Source organism: Pundamilia nyererei, unplaced genomic scaffold (assembly GCF_000239375.1).
Source record: "Pundamilia nyererei isolate P.nyererei 1_Seehausen unplaced genomic scaffold, PunNye1.0 scaffold00223, whole genome shotgun sequence".
Lineage (NCBI taxonomy): Eukaryota > Metazoa > Chordata > Actinopteri > Cichliformes > Cichlidae > Pundamilia > Pundamilia nyererei.
The window spans coordinates 664,533-682,993 of NW_005187624.1; the positions used below are offsets into that span (position 1 = coordinate 664,533).

Below are 18,461 nucleotides of genomic sequence, written 5' to 3' on the forward strand. Positions count from 1 at the left end.
TATATATATAAGTAAACTAATGATAATTAGCGTAATAACATGAATGCATAAAAAGCAACGTTTTGGCCAAATATGCTCTTGAGAATGCCTTTAACCAGCGAGATTTGCACCACTTTTCTGTTAATTTGTTCCGCTGTTTTGTTGGCAGTTTTGTTTGTCACTCCGATTCAGAAAAGACAGATCGCAGGTGATGGTGAAACTCAAAGGGTATCACAGGAAGAACACGAGGGAAGTCACAAAACACAAAACAACAAAAAGAACTTGTACAAAACACAATATCAAGAGAAAAACAAAACAAAATACAGAATACAGCAAAATATAATTAAAATTAACATAAATCAACTCAATCCACACACATACACCTCGAAACAATAAAGCATTCAAATAAATACTTCTTTTTTTTTTTTACCAAACTGCTGGATAACACATCACAGTAATACAGATGCACAGAGCATGTTAGAAACACAGAACAGAACAAAAAAAACACCTCATATACATATATAGAGGAAAAGAGTGTGGAGAAGAAGAGAGACAGAGGAAGAGAGAGACAGAAGCCAATATAAACTCCTTGAAGAAGGTCTGGAGGAGTGATTTGGAGTGAGCAATCAGAGGGGGGTGATTGACCGTTTGACCTTAGTGAGCCATGCATACGGCACTGGGTGCGTAGGAAGTCAAATGGCCAACAATCCAACAAAAGAATCTGAGAAGCTAAGAAAATAAGTTGGCAAAAACACCTTATGCAGATATCTACAAAATAAATCACAAATAAAGCACACAAGAATTATTTTTAGTCAGCATGGAGGAAATCCCTCTTTAAAAACAAGTGGAGAGCAGGGACTATCATAACTGTTATAAACCCAGTGCTTTTTGTTCATTTAATTGATATTCAAAACTTCTGATTCACAAATTTAACAGATTAGTCAGATAAGTTTGAATGCTCCTATATAACTATCTTTTTCCCCCAATAGGAAAGAGGTAGGCATCACCTTGGCCAGGTCATTTGTCTAACACGGGGCTTATAGACATGGAATCTTGTTATCAGATACTAGAGACTCAAGTGTCAGAGAAAGTAAGAAACAGATCAAATTGATTTGGTATTTACTGTAAGCACTTAGTACAGTCTCTTCCCCCAGTGCACAAGGCTCAACATTAAAATACACACTAAAACAATAAAGACTTTTATACATCGCTTACCTACAAATTACAAGCTCTACGCAGCATCCTAATAACCCAAGCACTTGTTTTGCTCAATGGACTCCTGATTTGTTTTAAAGAGGGATCTTTGTAGCACCTAGATTTTATATTACATATAGAAAACCATTAAAAACTGCAGCAATGTCAGCAACCTCTAACTGAAAGGCTCGGACAGCTCGAGGCTCGCTTACCTTAAACAGCATGAAGCCGCTTTTTCGGTCAACTCTGTCATAGCATTTGTCTTTCTGTCTGGCCGGTAAGTGTTTCAGTCACCAAGTGCAGCTTATGTTCCTTCTGATTTTTCCACAGTACTCATACAAAAGGTCCTAATCTTTGGACTACACTAGGCACTGAAAGCACAGTTATACGGTCAGGGGATAGTATTTCAGATCCATTACACGCTTATTTTGTAAATTAGCACTCTGGTATTATAACTGATTTGTAGGTCAATTTTTTTGTTTGTTTGTTTTTTGATTAATGCATTCTTTAAAATGTTTGCTAGTGTTAAGCATGCCATGTTTCACGAAGTGATATCCCCTGACACAGATGGCTCCAGTGACCCCAGTTACCTTGGGCCTTGGAAAGGTGATATCCAGCACTGCAATCACAATGTGTTAAAGTATCAGTGCAGACCAGCTGATTAGAAATGGTGCATATGTACATGTAATTTTGCAAATCCTTGTGGCCACATCACGGCGTAGCAGGGACAAATGCCACTGTTAGTGCATACAACCAGTGCGAGAGTACATGTACATATTATATACACAGGTGTAAATAGAAAGGTGCTGTTTATAGTCAAACATTGTTTTTTTAAATTGCAGTGTGCACTTCTGTTTGCCAAGGTGGAGGTCCGTGGGGTAGGGAGTAAAACACAATAGGAAGGGAAAAAACTAAATTAAGCCACACACGACAAACACAAACACAACACTCAGACGGCATTGAGAGGACAGAGACACAGTGTATAACATGTAAGAATGAAAAAAGCGCACATACACACGCGTGATATGACACAACCTGAAGAGAGAGACAACAACAACACAGAGGCACATCAGACAACAACATGACCCGCTGTTCCCATTGGTTCTTCTTCAGTGTCTTGCTTTATTAGTTATTGACACAGGACACAACAACGGGGTTATTTTTCATTTGAGCTTCTGGGTGTTATTTGCACATGTGCATACCCGCATGGATGCGCTCTTGCACTCTCATGACTGTATGCAGGTTTTAAGCTCTCACACAGACAAACAAGTAATTACTGAGTGTATATCACAGCGAAATTTTCACATTTTCTCTCCAGATTTTTTCTTTTCTTTTCTTTTTTATTACATCTTGTACAGTGTTCATTGAGATTGTCATTCACAAAGTTATAATAATAAGTACAACATTGGGCTGAGGTTAGGACTCGTTGTATGAAATACCTCAGAAATCACAAGGTGAGCCCCAAAATACCCTTTGCAACCCAAACCTTAACATTCACACTGAAGTGCTACCTAACCTGAGCTCAAATGTTTGCATCATTCCACGCGTTCAGGCACAGATAAGTCTTCTTACAGGTGACACAAAGGACAAACTCCATTGAACATTTAGACACAACACTGTGAAAACATTTGGTGTATCTGCATATCTTTTGAGGTCATGCGTAGCATGTGCAGCTGCATCTGTGTTAAAGTGGGCACTACACTTCTGTTTGTGCAATTAAAAAACATCCTACCTCTAGGACAGCCAGATTAAAACTTTCTGGATGTTTCCAGGATACAAGCTCCTTTATTAAAAATTTTTTTGTTTTTTTTTAGTGTTACCTCTGGCCTATGGTTTGATCCAGGAAGATGTGGAGTTTGCATTGAGGTCCTGCTGTAACAGAGACCCCTCCATCTTATACCAATCCTCAGTCAGAGGGGAGTCTGGGCTGGGTGCCAGGGCTGCTGCCTCTAGTTTGTTGTCAACAGGGGGGTGTCGAAAGTTTGGAGGGAGTGTGGGGGAGTGTTTCAGTGCAGGTTGGTGGCAGTGGTGGTAGTTGGATTGCAGTAGTAAATGAGGTGTTGGGTTTTCATGAGCATGAAGATAATGGACATGGGGCAACGAAAAGGGAAGGCGTTATGGTGGAGCACAAAGGAAAAGAAGGGGTGAAATGAGGGCGTGGGTTTCAAAAGGGAAAGAGCGGGGACGGGAGGGTAGATGTGGGGCAAGTTTGGGAGGGTAAGTGGTCAAGGGGTTGAGGGAAAAGTAAATAAAAAGGACAACACAAGGCAGGAGAGAGAGAAAGAGAGAAACAGACAGGGAGAAACAGAAGTGACGAGAAGTAAATTAATGCATGGTCAACTGTCTGAGTCCAGAAGACAGAGAAAGAGATCGTTTTTGAGCATGAATAAATGTGACATTATGGGACACAGAACAAAGTTCACAGACACCGTGGAAAGATGGAAGATATGAATGGCTGAGGCATTGTGAAGAAAAAGGAAAAGGAGAGAGGTAGAGGGACAGAGATTCTTGTCCGACAGAAGAAATAAAATGTGATACCAAGCGGTGATGGAAACACAGACAACATGAATGTGAAGAGATGGAAACAAACAGAGCAGAGCAGAAGAACTTGGTGTGTATGCATGTGTGGTAAATGCACGACTGTAGATGTGTGGATGTTTTGTTGCTAGCTGTGACTGAAGTCTCCTAACTCAGTTTATAGTGTGCTGTCCCATCCAGCGCATCTTTCCTGCATGTTTGAATGTGACATTCAAAACGTATAAGGACCTATATGTAGTTTATCTGCATTGGCTGCCTCTGCACTTATATAATCTATAATGTATGTTTACATCATACTGTGCCAAACATCTTGCTGTGTGGATCTGTTTACATAAGATGTGCATGTTTTGCATATCCGTCTCCTGGTGTGAAACATACCTTTCCGCACATTCCCATCTGTGGCACGGAATTCCCTGGTATTAAGAAGGAAGCAGGCTCTGTCCTGCTGGTAGCGTTCCCGAGTGGGGCCTCGCCCAATAGGACTCCTCTCATCCGGGCTCAGCACCTGGTCGATGGTGGGGCAGTCCTCATTAGCCAAGGCGGCTGAGGCTGCGTCACCATTCTGCTTAGAATCTAGTTGAGGCAAAGGAAAGTGAAAAACACCCAAAGAAGAATCATTGTGCTACAAAATTAAACATCTTGTTTAACTCAAAAAACAATTTCATATCTAATTCCTCTTTTCCGCCTACTCGGCTGTACTTGACTCGACTTGACTCTGGTTAAGAACAAACCAGTGTTGGTTTGTTTGTAACCATTTCTCTTATTCAAAATTTGCTCTGTTTGATTTTTGTGAAGGAGTCGCTCTCATGACCCAGCCTGAGCCGTCACTACCTGGCCAATCAGTGGAACGCAGGCTGTCGACGTCACATTTTAAGCTTGATGAAGCTCGCTTGGAACCCTGGCTAACAAAGTACTTGGTACCAGATAATACTCCCTAATGGAAAACCCTAAAAACCGAGTAGAGTCCAATCGAAAGAGAGGCTTTAATGTTGGCAGATGGCTTTCCTTCCCTAAACGTGGTTCTGCCAGAGGTTTCTTCTTGTTAAAAAAGGTTTTTCCTTCCCACTGCCACCAAGTGTTTGCTCATAAGGGGTCATCTGATTGTTGGGGTCATTTCTAACATTATAGGGTCTTTATGTTGCAATATATCTGGCATTAATAAAATTCAATTGATGTGTCCTACTGTAATGTAGGAAAATAAAGCATGTTCTGGTCAATCCTTCTGTTTGTAAGAGGAAGCCAACCAGAAGAAAATGTCTTGTTCTACGCAGTGAATGAGCTGAGGGCCTCACCAAGATTAACTCATTCACTGCCAGCCATTGGCAGTGAATGAGTTAAACCCATTGACTCATTCACTGCAATTGACGGCTATAGACGTCAATGGCAGTGAATGAGTTAATATGAATGATATGGAACTATGAGTCATGCAAAGACATGTTAGTAGACAAGCTTTGCATATAATGAAATTTTTACTTGATTGTACTTTCCGAGTCTGGAGTCTGCTATCAAAAGTTTGACTGATACAACTTGCTAATAAAAACAAGGAAAAAAGAAAAGAAGAAAGAAAAGACACCGCCCACAAATACCTGGAAAAAAGCCAAGCAGACAAGATGTAGTAAAAGCACTGAAGAAATGTTTTCTGACTCACTAATGATCAGGCCATTGGAGTAATGCATTTAAGGTGCATTATTGTGGCATATGACTGACGCCTGATGCTGCAGCATGTAAAAAGCGCGCCAAGAGCCACATTACCTCGCCTCCTGATTTCACTGTTAATGCCAGAGAGATAATATGTGGGCTGACTTTCCTCAATTCGGGAAGTCAGCTCAAAGTTGAGATGCATTAAGCTGTTTTAAAAGATAATTGAGGTCATTTTCCTTCCATAATGTTTGTTTTTTCCCCCCTGACAGATGGAGGCCTTAAGGCAACGGTGAACCTACCAGTTGATCATAAATTACATATGAGTTGTGATGGGCCAGCAATTTCTCCAGGGTGGCTCAAGAATCAGCTATGCATCTCTTCTTGATGGTACTTCCACTTCTTTCTCTTGACACTTTGGTACTCAGTTAATTCTCAGTTAAAAGTCTAAAATCCTTTTGTACGCCTCAAACTACCATGAGCAAACTGTCATATTGATTACAATCATGCAAGTTCGTTTTAGATTGCTTAAAGTGGTAAACAACATAGTGAAACTTGAATTTTATCTTGAACATACACAATTTATTCATTCCTATATTTTCAACAGTAAAACAGATTGCATATGTTCTCATGATAAACATAAGCAGCATTAAAAAACAACAACAAACACTCACCTCTGTTGATCTCTATAATTTCTTCTTGGGCAAGAGGACAGTCACCTCCTATTCCTCCAGACCCCATCACTCCTCCTAAGACATTTCCCAAGATTCTTTGTGGTGATGCAGTAGCCATCGCCAAGGCATCTGGCTTGCAGTAGTTGGGGGACCCTGGTTGTGGCGCTCGGGGGATATGTTTGTTCTTCTTTTTGGGAAGCTTTTGTTTGGCCATAGCCAGAGAGTAGTACATGCCGAAGTTGTTGACAATGACAGGTACAGGCATAGCAATGGTTAGCACACCAGCCAAGGCACACAGCGCACCCACCAGCATCCCTGACCATGTCTCCGGGTACATATCTCCATAACCCAGCGTGGTCATGGTCACAACCGCCCACCAAAATCCAATGGGGATGTTCTTGAAGTTGGTATGGGCACTGGCTGTTGGGTCATCTGGGTCTGCACCAATTCGTTCAGCATAATAGATCATAGTGGCAAAGATGAGGACACCAAGAGCTAAGAAGATGATGAGCAGGAGGAATTCATTGGTACTGGCACGCAGGGTGTGGCCAAGGACACGGAGACCTACGAAGTGGCGAGTCAGCTTGAAGATTCGGAGGATACGAACAAATCGGACGACACGCAGGAACCCCAGGACATCCTTGGCAGCTTTGGAGGACAGCCCACTCAGACCAACCTCCAGATAGAAGGGCAGGATGGCAACAAAATCGATGATGTTGAGGGTGCTTTTGAAGAATTCAAACTTGTCAGGGCAGAAGGTGACTCGAAGCAGGACCTCAATGGTGAACCAAATGACACACACACCTTCCACATATGTCAGCCAGCTGTCAGTCACCACCTCGTAAACGATCTCCTCACGAGTCATGTTGCCCACTGTGACGTTCTCTGTCTTGTTGAGGATGGTGTTGAAGGCCTCGTGCGTCTCCATGCAGAACGTGGATATGGAGATGAGGATGAAGAATAGGGAGATAAAAGCCACATACTGAAAAGAATGAAGAAAAGGGTCAATAGAAAGAGTTAATGTAGGAAGAGAAATCAGAGAAAGAGCAAAAGAAAAAAGTCAAATTATGAAAATCCAGCAAGGCAAAGAACATCAGAGAAAATGTCAGCATTTTAATAGTATAAAACCTCAAGCCAACCGCAAAAGTACATGCATTAATTATTCATTCAATTTAATTACATTAAATTAAATTTAACAACCAGTGAATGTATAACACTTATACCCTTAAATAGTATACTATCAGTTAATACTCAACTCAATATTTAAAAATGTCTTAATATGTCAGTGTGTATCCTACATATTCCAACTAATTACCACATCTTAGCCAGAAAACAAAAAGTGTGCAGAAAGCTATAAAAATATTTCAGAAGCATGTAGTCCACAAATAGAACTTATAATCAGAAGGGATAAAATAAATAACTGAAAATATGTCTGCCATATTACACTCATGTGGAGAAGGAAGTTTTCACAGGACTTTATTCAGCTCTATGCAAAGAAACTAAGAACGCCTTACTTAGTAATTAGCAGCCAGTGCTGATAATCAAATTGACCCAAATAACTGATCATTAGCAAGTGTGAGCACCTCTATAAAACCAGAGGCTTTGGCAGTTTCCCAGTCTAGAGCATTCAAGTGTGTGTTAACACAATGTCACCATCTTCCTAGTTGTGGACATCCCAGCAAATTCCCCCCAAAATCCAACTGTGCATGTTAAAGTTTAAAATTCATGAAGGTGCAATAAAAAAAAAAAAAATAGGTGTGGCTTATTTGAAAGTGTTGATAAGAGAAATACTGTCTAAAAAGAACTTGGCAACATGATTTAGATTTGCAAAGTTGCATCTAAATAAACTCCAGACAGACAAGACCAAAGACAGTTTGGTTAAATAGACAGCACCACGTTTGCAGAAAACCAAACACATCACCAAAAACACTTCATGCCAAGTGTTTTGCAGCCACAGGACCTGGGCAGCTTGCAGCCAGTGAGCCAATCTATGTGCCAAACTATTAAATGTCAAATGCGAGGCCATTTCGTCCATCAGCTAAAACTTGGCTTTACAATGTAACAATGACCCCAAACACAGCAACAAATCTGTTGCAACGTCCCAAAGTCTGGAGCTCAAACTGACTGAAATGATGTGATGAAACCTTAAAAGAGCTGTAAATAAATAAAAGGAAGAGTGACCAAAATTTCCTCACAGTGACGTGAGAGACACACAGAAAACAATTAATTCAAGTTTTTCCTGATAAAGGTCGCGCTGAAAATTAGCCAAAACAATCACTGGGTGTATTTAGTTAGTTTTTTACAGTACTGTTTGGAATCCCATTGTTATGAAGATTTCATTAACCTCACTACTCATTTAAATATCATGCAGATGCTTTAAGGTAACATTACCCTTCACACAGTCATATCATTTGGCCTACTTGTGTGTGTTTCTTTAAATTGGATATTTTGACGAGTCTTTTCAATACTTAATACTTGGTGTTCATATTCTTAATGCTATGGTTGCATTTGGCCTATTAAAACTAACAACTCACACTAACTCCCATGCTTTTTTGTTGATTTATTATGTTGTTATTGTGAACCTCTTGTGAGAAATGTATTGCTTATCTTTCCACAACCTGGGTCCTTTCTATATACTACAATATTTTGCATCCCATGGGTTTGCCTGTTCACTTCAGAAATCTCTGCAGCTTTCCTTGACAGAAAGAAAAACAAGCCAATTTAAACCATCACACTGTCCCGCTTCAGACATCTCTGTTTTCCAGTTTGCTTCTAGCTCATCTGCGTGATCTGCAGTTTACTATATGAAGCCAATCTTTTCCCTTCACTGTAACTTGTTCAGTTGTCAGCGAATCAATGACAGTAGTGTGATGACACCAGTGTGCGAGCGGCTGTTGCACAGTCTTTCCCCATTGTGGTCCATTCCTAAGCCCTGCAGTGTATTTATAGATGCAGTATACTTTGTGCATTACCAAATAAATAATAAAACACAACCATGGCCCGAGGAGCAAAAGAGAAAGGTAATTCATACTTGAGTGGAGTCCATATATATAAGAACCATGAGTGCCCTCAGCATATTGTGAGTGCCAGCCTGTATTTTTGGCATTATGCACTTATGTAATATCAAGAGCAAAATGTTTATAAGAAGAGGCTTTATAACTGGGCAAAAAGAGCAACCAGTGCCACTTATGTTTCTTGAAAGGTCTCCTTCCCCCCCACCATCCCTTTTCTTTGGGTTGGAAATTGGATGAGAGCCTACACATATTTTCTCTAAGTGCCTTCATGACAGAAACAGACTGGGCAGAAGGCTTAATACTGTGAGCGGTTGTATTTATTGAGGACATTAGCCAACGAGCATTTAGCCAAAGACGTGACCTTCCAGGAAAATCAGTAAGTTGGTGTCCATCCTGTAATTCTTTTTTGATTGTTTCAACCATTCGTTGGTTGTAATGTTGTTTTATGTTGTTTAATGTTGGCTCAATGAATCAAGAAAGTGTAATTTCCTTTTTTTCTTTACAGGCTACCTCTTTGCAGCCCAAATACTTTGGTAATGTATATCATTAGATTTGCTCCTGTTTTTCTCTTTTGCTTTGGTCTGTCATTCTTGCAGCATCTGCTGTCCTTTCTGGTCTGTTTTCCCTCCCGCTCTCCTTCTCCTCTACCATCTATGCTCTTTCTTTTTTCCCCTCTCTTTTCCATCTCTACTCTCTACCTCTTTTTTTCCTCTGCTATGTTTCTCACTAGTTGGTGTCTGACCTACTTTCTCAGATTGCTGCAGTACTCTCCTCCTCTGTATCATGAAAGCACACACATACACACACACTGAGGTTCTCAAACACCCTCTACACTCCCCCACCCCCGGTATCAACCCCCACCCTCCCGTCCCAGTGAAGCGGGATAGTACCAGTGGGACCAGCACAGGATGTTCCCTTATTGGCCGAGCACCAGAAAGTCTTCACAAGTACAAATCACAACAACGAAGAGAGTTTCACCCTGAAGTGTTGTGCTCATTTTTTGTTTGTTTTTGTTTCTACTGTTCTTTTTATTCTTTACGACGTCAGACATTACTGATGCAAGGATTATAAAAATAGTTGATAACTGAGTAGATGATAAGCATGGGCAACTGTAGAAAGCATGAGGATGCAGAGACTGGGAAAAAAGTGTGAGATCTTGTCTTCAAAGTGAGCTTTTCCATGTTGTCCTTTGCGCATGTACGAGCTAACACATACACAAGAGACTGCAAAAAGAAACTTGTGGCAAAACCGTAATAACACTGTATCGTTTATGTAGGTTACACAGGTGGAGACACAGGAGGGGGTGGACAAGTGGGAGGGAGACCAGACGATGCGGATCCATGCGTGGAGAAGCACAAAGGAAAAAGCTGAAGCAGTCCAGAAGCAAGGACATAGAGTAATACGAGCGAGGTGAGAGGGATGGACGAATGCCAAAACGGTTAACAAAACTCAGAGATGTGACCGAGGCAAGATTTGCTCATTGTTCTGATGATGTTAATGTGATGTGACTGTGTGATGAAAAGAAGACTTTTGCAATGACAAGCAAGAGGACAAAAAGTATGACGGAAATGATGGTGAGAGGAAGAGCGAGGAGCCAAAGAAAAAGAAGCAAACCTAACAAGAGACTGAAGGCTAATAATAAATGACAGGCCTTAGCAACTTCTGTCAAACGGAGGGACAGATGGAGCTCTGTGTCTTTTTCCAACATGTTATTCCATACAAGTGATTTCAAAGCTGCTCAGAACTTATGCATAAAGCTAGTTTATATTACTGAATCTCACACAAAGCTGGATTAGGTGAATGTCTGAATGTCAAATACGTCCATCTAATCGTTCTAGCACAAAAGTGGTAGAATCTACACTACCAGCCACTTCATTAGGTACATATGTTCAGCTATTTGTTAATGTAAATATCTAATGAGCCAATCAAATGGCAGTAAATCAATGCATTTTTTAACCTCCTGAAGTTCAAATCGAGCATCAGAATGGGAAAGAAAGGAGATTTAAGTGACTTTGAACATGGTAAGGTTGTTGGTGCCAGAGAGGCTGTCTGAGCATTTCAGAAACTGTTGATCTACTGAGATTCACTTGCACAACCATCTCGAGGGTTTAAAGAGAATGGTCTGAAAAAGAGAAAACATCCAGTGAGCAGCATCTCTCAAAAATGCCTTGTTGATGCCAGAGGTCAGAGGAGAATGATAGGAAGACAACAGTAACTTAAACAACCACTTGTTACAATCAAGGTGTGCAGAAGATTACAGCTGGGCTACAGCTGTGAGCTAAGAACAGGAAACTGAGAATATAATTTGAATATAATTTGAAGGGTCTTACCAAAACTGGTAAGCAGAAGAAACATTTCCTCTGGTCAGATGGGTTTTGAGGTCTGTGACATCGTTCGCGTGGTAGAGTCAGAATGTGGTGTAAGCTGGATCCATCTTGCCTGGTATCAACAGTTCAGGCCAGTATGGTGTGGTGTTGTGGCAGATATTTTCTTAGCACACTTTGAGTGAGTGTTGTTGCTGCCCATGTCCAGACCTTTATGGAGATGGTTAAAAGTGTACAATGTTCTGATTGCTGCTTCCAGCAAGAAATTGTGCCATGATGCAAACTGGTTTCTTGAACAAGATAGTCACCAGATCTCACTCAGTAGAGCATCTAGATCCTCATTATGGAAATGCAGTCAACAAAACTGCAGCAACTTTGTGATGGTGTCGTATCAATACGTATCAAAATCTGTGAGGAATGTTTTCAGCACCTTGTTGAATCTATGCCATGAAGAATTAAGGCAGTTATGGAGGAAAAAGAGGGTCCAACCCAATACGAAGCAAAGTGTACCTAATAAAGTGTCCAGTAGGTGTTTTAATCTCTTTTCACTTTTGAATTCAGTCTTTATGTTGTTGTTTTTCTCATTCACATACCTCATATACCTATATATAACATAATTATGTGGGCTCAGACACAGTAGATGCACACACCTTAAGCTTTTATACATCATTTTAAAAAAGGCCAATTTTTATCTACTCACATATTAGCACCAAAATATGAAAGTTAAACAACTTTGTTTGAGCCGATCTGACAGTGAGCTCAGCTCACGAATTTAATACAGTGAAAATAATATTTCTGCTAAACCAAATGTAGCTGAGCGCACTGTTCACGAGCTTGATTTGTTGCAGAATTTTGTCTTAAACAGAGCAGATCTGTTTAGATTATTCAAACACACACATCTAAAAGCTGATTTGATTCCAGCTGCAAGAATCACTTCTGTTTACACTAAATAACATTTTCTTTTAACCAAAAAAAACCAAACAAAATACCTCCAGTTAACTCAACACAAAGGGAAAACAAAACAAAAACGAAAGCGTTAATCATCTGTTTTCATCAATCAACAAAATGCAGTGAATGAACAAAAGAGAAATCTAAATCAAATCAATATTTGGTGTGACCGCCTTTGCCTTCAAAACAGCATCAATTCTTCTAGCTACACTTGCACACAGTTTGTGAAGGAACTCGGCCGGTAGGTTGTTCCAAACTTTGGATGTAGACTTCCTCACATCCTTCTGTCTCTTCATATAATCCCAGACACATTTGATGATATTGAGATCAGGGCTCTGTGGGGGCCCTACCATCACTTCCAGTACTTCTTGTTCTTCTTTACGCTGAAGATAGTTCATACTGACTTTCGCTCTGTGTTTGGGGTCATTGTCCTGCTGCAGAATACATTTAGGGCCAATAAACAATCATTTATAATTCTGAAATCATTCTTTTGTTTACAGCATTTTTCACACCTGCCTAAAACCATTGCAACTGTACCTGTAATGCTGGCACATCAACTCTTCAGCTGTTATTTTTAACTTATAAATGACTAAATTAATACAAAGGGGAATTTAAACTGATATTTTGGGTGTTATAATTTAATCTGGAACAGTTTTAAAACGATACTTGATGTAATAAAATTCAGAGGCGCTGTATATTTTTGATTCACCGTGCCAAAACCTTTAACACCTGCTGAGCTGGCACATAGTCGGACTGCTCTTAATGAGAGGCATTGGCTGACTTACAGAAAAAACAGAGTAAGTTGAGAAAAGGTATTGTTTAAGTTTGTTTAAGTTAATTGCACATTACACCGTTCATTGTGCATTATATGTGTACATATATATTCTGCACCCAGCTAGAGTTGCTTGTAGTTGTAATGTGGTTGTAATCTCAGGTGTACCAGTACACTAATATTTTAAGGTATTACACCCATGGGTAAGAAGTCTGTGACCCCTCTCTGATGGCAAAATTGTAAGTGATGACCTAACAGTGGCTGAGGAGCCGCCATCGTCCACCTGGAGAATAAACAGGATTATAATAAATTATAGTCAGTGCCAGCACTAAGCCCTGAAAATTTATGTTTTTAAAATTTAAAATTTATGTGTGTTAACCACACTGACTTCTGCTATATAATGATATACAAATATCATAAATATAAAAGAGTCAAATATAAATTTATAAATGTATCAAATGAAACTGCCATTAAGATGGACCACAAGAATATGCATGCTCTAAATGTCCGAGTGAGTCTTTGTGCCGTTCTGGCTGTTTTGTGCTATAGAGATGATTTCATTACAAAAATAATGATGACTCAATTAAGCATCATATGAGTCACGAGTCACAGTTCTTGGGTAAAATGACTGTTTTTCACTCTTTAACTTAACAAACAACAATATTTACTTACTCTTCCATCTTCCTTTCTTTATTAGCAAATTTCTTGCTTCATATTAAATTAAACTTTTGGAGTTGGATGTTTTTCCTAGTAGGAAATCTTATACACAGAGGAAAGCACTCTGTACTGAGAAAGCTTGACCTAACAATGACAGATAAACGTATTCAGCAAAAACAAAATGCAAAGACACATTCGGGTTTGGGTTTCATTACCCTGGCAGCTTGAACCAAAAGTACTGCAATTAATTTGACTGAGATGAGCTAAAAGCCACAATCAATTATTGCTCCTGATAAAACAAAGGTCCATTCATGTTTTCAGTGAGTAAATCGAGCCGTATTTACAGCAGCAGAGTACAGTAGATTGCACAGTAGATGCGAACATCAAATCAATACTACTCAATCAACATGGCAAGCAGGAGTTTTCTGGCTCTGAGGGGGACAGAGAAGCACTCAAACTGCTTGAACATTAATAAAATCGGCTTAAATCTATTCATCAAATCACCCTGCAGCACACAGCTGCAGAGCCTGTGCGTGCATTCGATGCATATACATCTGTTGGTGTAAGTTCCTGGCACCAAACGTGTGCGTGTGTGGACATGACTCACAATGTGAAAGAGACAAACAGCCTATGGGCACAGGAGGTGTGTGCGCACACTTGCTGATCACAGATAGCAAGTGGTAGCTGCATGAGCACTGCATTGAAGTGATGGAGAGGGATGAGCAGGGAGACAGAGAGAGAGAAGTGGAAGAAGATGATAAAAGGAGGAGTAGCAATCTGTCACTTCACACTTATTTATCTCCTTGGGCGCTTTGTTCTCTCCCGCCATCCCTTTTTTTTGTCGCTGTTGTCGTCACAGCAACGTAAAGGTGTGCACTCTGGACGATGCTCTCGGTGCGTAGCACTTACAGGCACAGGTGCAATGTGGTCAATTCCCTACATTAAAGCTAACAATGACCTTCAAGGTCCAATCGAGCCCACCACACCGTCCCACCACCTTCCTCCTTACTCTCTAGACACCGAAATTAGATTTTGAAAGATCATCAACATAAATTTAAAAGAGCGGGAGTCAAAGATGGAGAGAGGAGCAAATGAAAAAAAGAGCCTCTTTGAGAGAGCGAGAGAGAAACTGCGAAAGGAAGTTGATCAAGGCGAGAGCTGATTGTGTTTCCGATGGATGAATGAAGAAGGGAGAGCAAAGGAATGGAGGTGGAGGAGAAGGAAAGGAAAGAGGAGAGAAGACAATGAGGGGCAGCGGAGAGTGAGATTGCAATAAAGAGACAGGGAGCGAGGAAGGAGGAGGTGCTGGGAGAGCACGAATGTAAGCGATATAACCGAGGAGAGATTGTCGGAGCTGATATTAGCCCTACAGGCATTTTTGCATGCATGGCGGTGCGCTGCGCTCTTCCTTAACGGGACCCTAGTGGCGCTGTGTTTACTGCGGCACCATCCAGAAGAGCTTTATCATTACAGTATTACCACAGCCCTGCCTGGCTCTGTGTCACCATGACAACCACTGCGTTAGCCTCTGCTTTCAGGCACCAAGGACAAGACCAAGCCAAATACTGCTCCTACAGCTGGCATAGAGGGCTGAATGTATACAGGAGCAAGAGCCAAATTGTGATCATTTGGTCCAGACGCTGATTGTCCAATCAAAGGCTTTAGTTTATCAAGTTAAGGGCGCGTGACCTTGACAGTGATACATAAAGGCAGGTAAAGGATTTCGCTTCTCGTTAACGAGGCTTTTGTTTGATTACTGTTAGTATGACAATCAGGGAGCGGTGGAACGTGGAGTCTTTCCCAGCAGGGCAAAGCAAATGGAGGGGGGGGGGGGGACCGCCGCTGCGGAGTCAGCACTGATAAGGAGACACTGAAGGATGATCTGAAATCTGCACATGAATGAGGCATGAAAAATGAACATTTGAACGATGTGAAATACAGAACCCTCTCCTGAAGGGCAACCTGAGCAGCGGCTCAGACCGGGATCGGGTGATTAATCTATTATCTTAGGTGAACGACCGCGGCCATCACTCAGAGACTTCCAAAGTAACCACTTAGCGTGCAGGGCGAGTGTAACCTTGGGTGGGTAACGGGAATAGCCTTCACTTGTGCCATCATCATCATCATTGCTGCAGAGCAATACTGAAATTGATGGTTTTGTTTCTTTTACTCCAAGATCATCAAAAAGAAAAAAGAGAAGAAAAAAAAGAGTGAAACACCAAAACTAAAATGTCAGGAAAAAGAGCGTGCTCCCTTTACCGACACGTGAAGTGGGAGACTGTGACAAGAGATGAAGTCTGAATCAGAGAAGAGAAAACACGCCTTCCTCTTTTTTCAGAACTGTATGTTTTCTTTTTGTTGAACTATGAATGACTTATGTCAGTTTACTTTATGCAGCTTATGAAATATGTCCATGTGAACCACGATTACATCATTTTGAATCCAGTCCACTGACATACAGCTAATGCCACAGTGGCGTTCCAACATTGCAGTTTAAAAGCTACACTTTAGAAATTATAATCAAAGCAACTGCCATGTCTCTGCCAAGTCTTAAGCTGTCCCTCTTTTCTTTATGCTTTGCAAATGCAAATGTGAAAATATGTGCAAACATAGATGGACATACTTTATGTAAGGCAACAACGAAGCTTGTTCAATTCTAACGAGCAAGCGTTGGGATGACTTTCTCTCACCCTCAGTCTGAGGCAGACAAACTAACATACACACACTTTTATACACATAACCTCAAACGTGCACACAGACACACAGCACACACATGAGACAAGCAATCACCTCTATTGAGTCAGACCTGTTGTCACTGATTTTTAGGTGCAGTTCTTGTGTAATGCCGCATTCTTTTCTCCTCTTTTCCCTTCCTTAAGAATGGCTTCTGGACAACCACCCTTCCAGTGAGACCATTGCTGGCAGGTCTTCAGTGAAAAGCAGAATCCGCCAAGGTCCTGTGTCTGATCTTTGGTGGATATTTTTCTATTGTTTAGGGACATGACTTTCCTACACTACTCATCTGCCTGCTGCAGATAGGCTTTCAATTTTTCTTTCTCCCCCCACTTGTCCAGTTTCCTCATTTCTTTTTGTTTAATTACACACTTCACATAATGCCAAGATATATGCCAAGTTTTCATCTAATAGCATCTAACAAGTGTTCTCTTTGCTATTTTTCATAGATTCAAGTAAAGAATTAGGAACAAATTATGGAGTTCTGCAACAGGCTGCTGGTAACAAAGAGCCTAAATGTCTTATTTGCTGAGTTGTCACATTGGTTCATCTCTTGAATTTAGAGACTATATTACACTTGAGGGATTCATAGGTCAGAAAAATATTCCTCTGAAAATGGTCAGGTAGAAGCACTGAACTGAAAATGAGTGAAAAAGTAGCCAATTTCTCAAGAGAAACACTAAAAATCTTCAGAAAACCTGGTGAACTTTTGCTCAAGACGACACAGCACTGTAAGAAGTGACCACCAGCAGCCAGACGGCTTAGACTCCTCCCAGTCAGGAAACAGTCCAGCACAAACCTAATTTTACATTTTATTTAAAAAATATATATAAATAAACTACCTGAAATCAACACTGATGATTAAAAAAAGTTAACTGGACAGATTTAACAGAGATGGCGCTGTCTAAATTTATAGCACAAGACAAAATCAGGCCAGTGTTGCATAACCGGATGCTGTTCAGGAACAGTTCCATCACATTTATCTTTGTTGACAATTGATGGAAGCCAAAACTGTAAATGAAAGTCAAGTTCCATTAATTGTCGAGCTTTTTTTCTCAGGATAAACAACACGGGTGGGGGAAAGTGGCACCGAGCGAAGAACATGCAGTTAAAGCCCCTACTAAGGGGTCACCCACCGCCCAACATGGGACACTGCGGAATTTGCAGGGCAGGAGAGGTGAGGCATGAAAATGATGGGCCTGGTAAATGTGGCACGTGCAGCAGGACAGCTACATATGTCGAATTATCAAACGCGCGAAACACGTGGCCACATCCCACGCTCGTACGGATGCTTTTTCAGGCTTATCAAACCCTGTGAATCCACGAGGACATGAAAGAGTAGAACGTTGACGGCTGGACCCAGGATGTGAGATATAATTAGCTTCTGCTCTGGTTAATCCTTGCGTATGTTTTATTTTCTGAGAGCCGGAAACGCTGACTTTCAAGGGTCAGTGCTCTTGGAATTGATTCAGGTAAAAATTCAATCACAACGCGCACTTCTGTTTCAAGAGATTCCCTGAATGAGTCAACTCCTTGACATGATACAGTCAAATCGGTAAGCTGTTGCACACACATACACACACTCTCCAGCTCTCTAGTCGACACGTCACAGTGTCGTACATGCTCTGCAGCATTCAGGTCTCCTCCATTTCATTCCCACTGCAATCCTGTTAAGCTGGGGGGAAAAAGAAATAGAAAGGCGCCACATGGAGATAAACTGAGAGCATGTATGTTTCTTCTTGTCTGCTCTGTATGTGGTTCAGACTCTTTTGCCATATATTTCCGTTTCTCCTAGCGACACAGCTCCAATCTCTCTCAGTCGATCTTTTTTTCTTGGTTCCTCACCCTGCAGTCTCCATCCGTGCTCTCCTATCCTGCTTGTACTGTCTGAGCCTCTAAAGCGGGTCTATTTTTCTAAACCTCCTTTGTCCTTGCTTCCTGTCCTCTCCCTTGTCTGCCTCATTACTTTGTCCATATTCCACCTCTTATA

General features: G+C 41.0%; 1 protein-coding gene across 4 annotated transcripts in view; it reads right to left on the reverse strand.

Annotated features, from left to right (window-relative positions):
• The window catches only part of LOC102198306 (potassium voltage-gated channel subfamily C member 1-like), a 41,356-nt gene that overhangs the window by 12,957 nt on the left and 9,938 nt on the right, over positions 1-18,461 (reverse strand). For 2 of the 4 annotated variants that reach the window (XM_005748495.1, XM_005748491.1), the window contains exons 2-3: positions 6,024-7,005; positions 4,090-4,284 (exon numbers count right to left, since the gene is read on the reverse strand). In XM_005748495.1, coding sequence (XP_005748552.1) covers positions 4,090-4,284; positions 6,024-7,005 — 1,177 coding nt within the window. Of the gene's footprint in view, positions 1-2,187; positions 2,209-2,993; positions 3,123-4,089; positions 4,285-6,023; positions 7,006-18,461 lie in introns of those variants that run through there. The other 2 variants (XM_005748493.1, XM_005748492.1) reach the window with 2 other exon arrangements.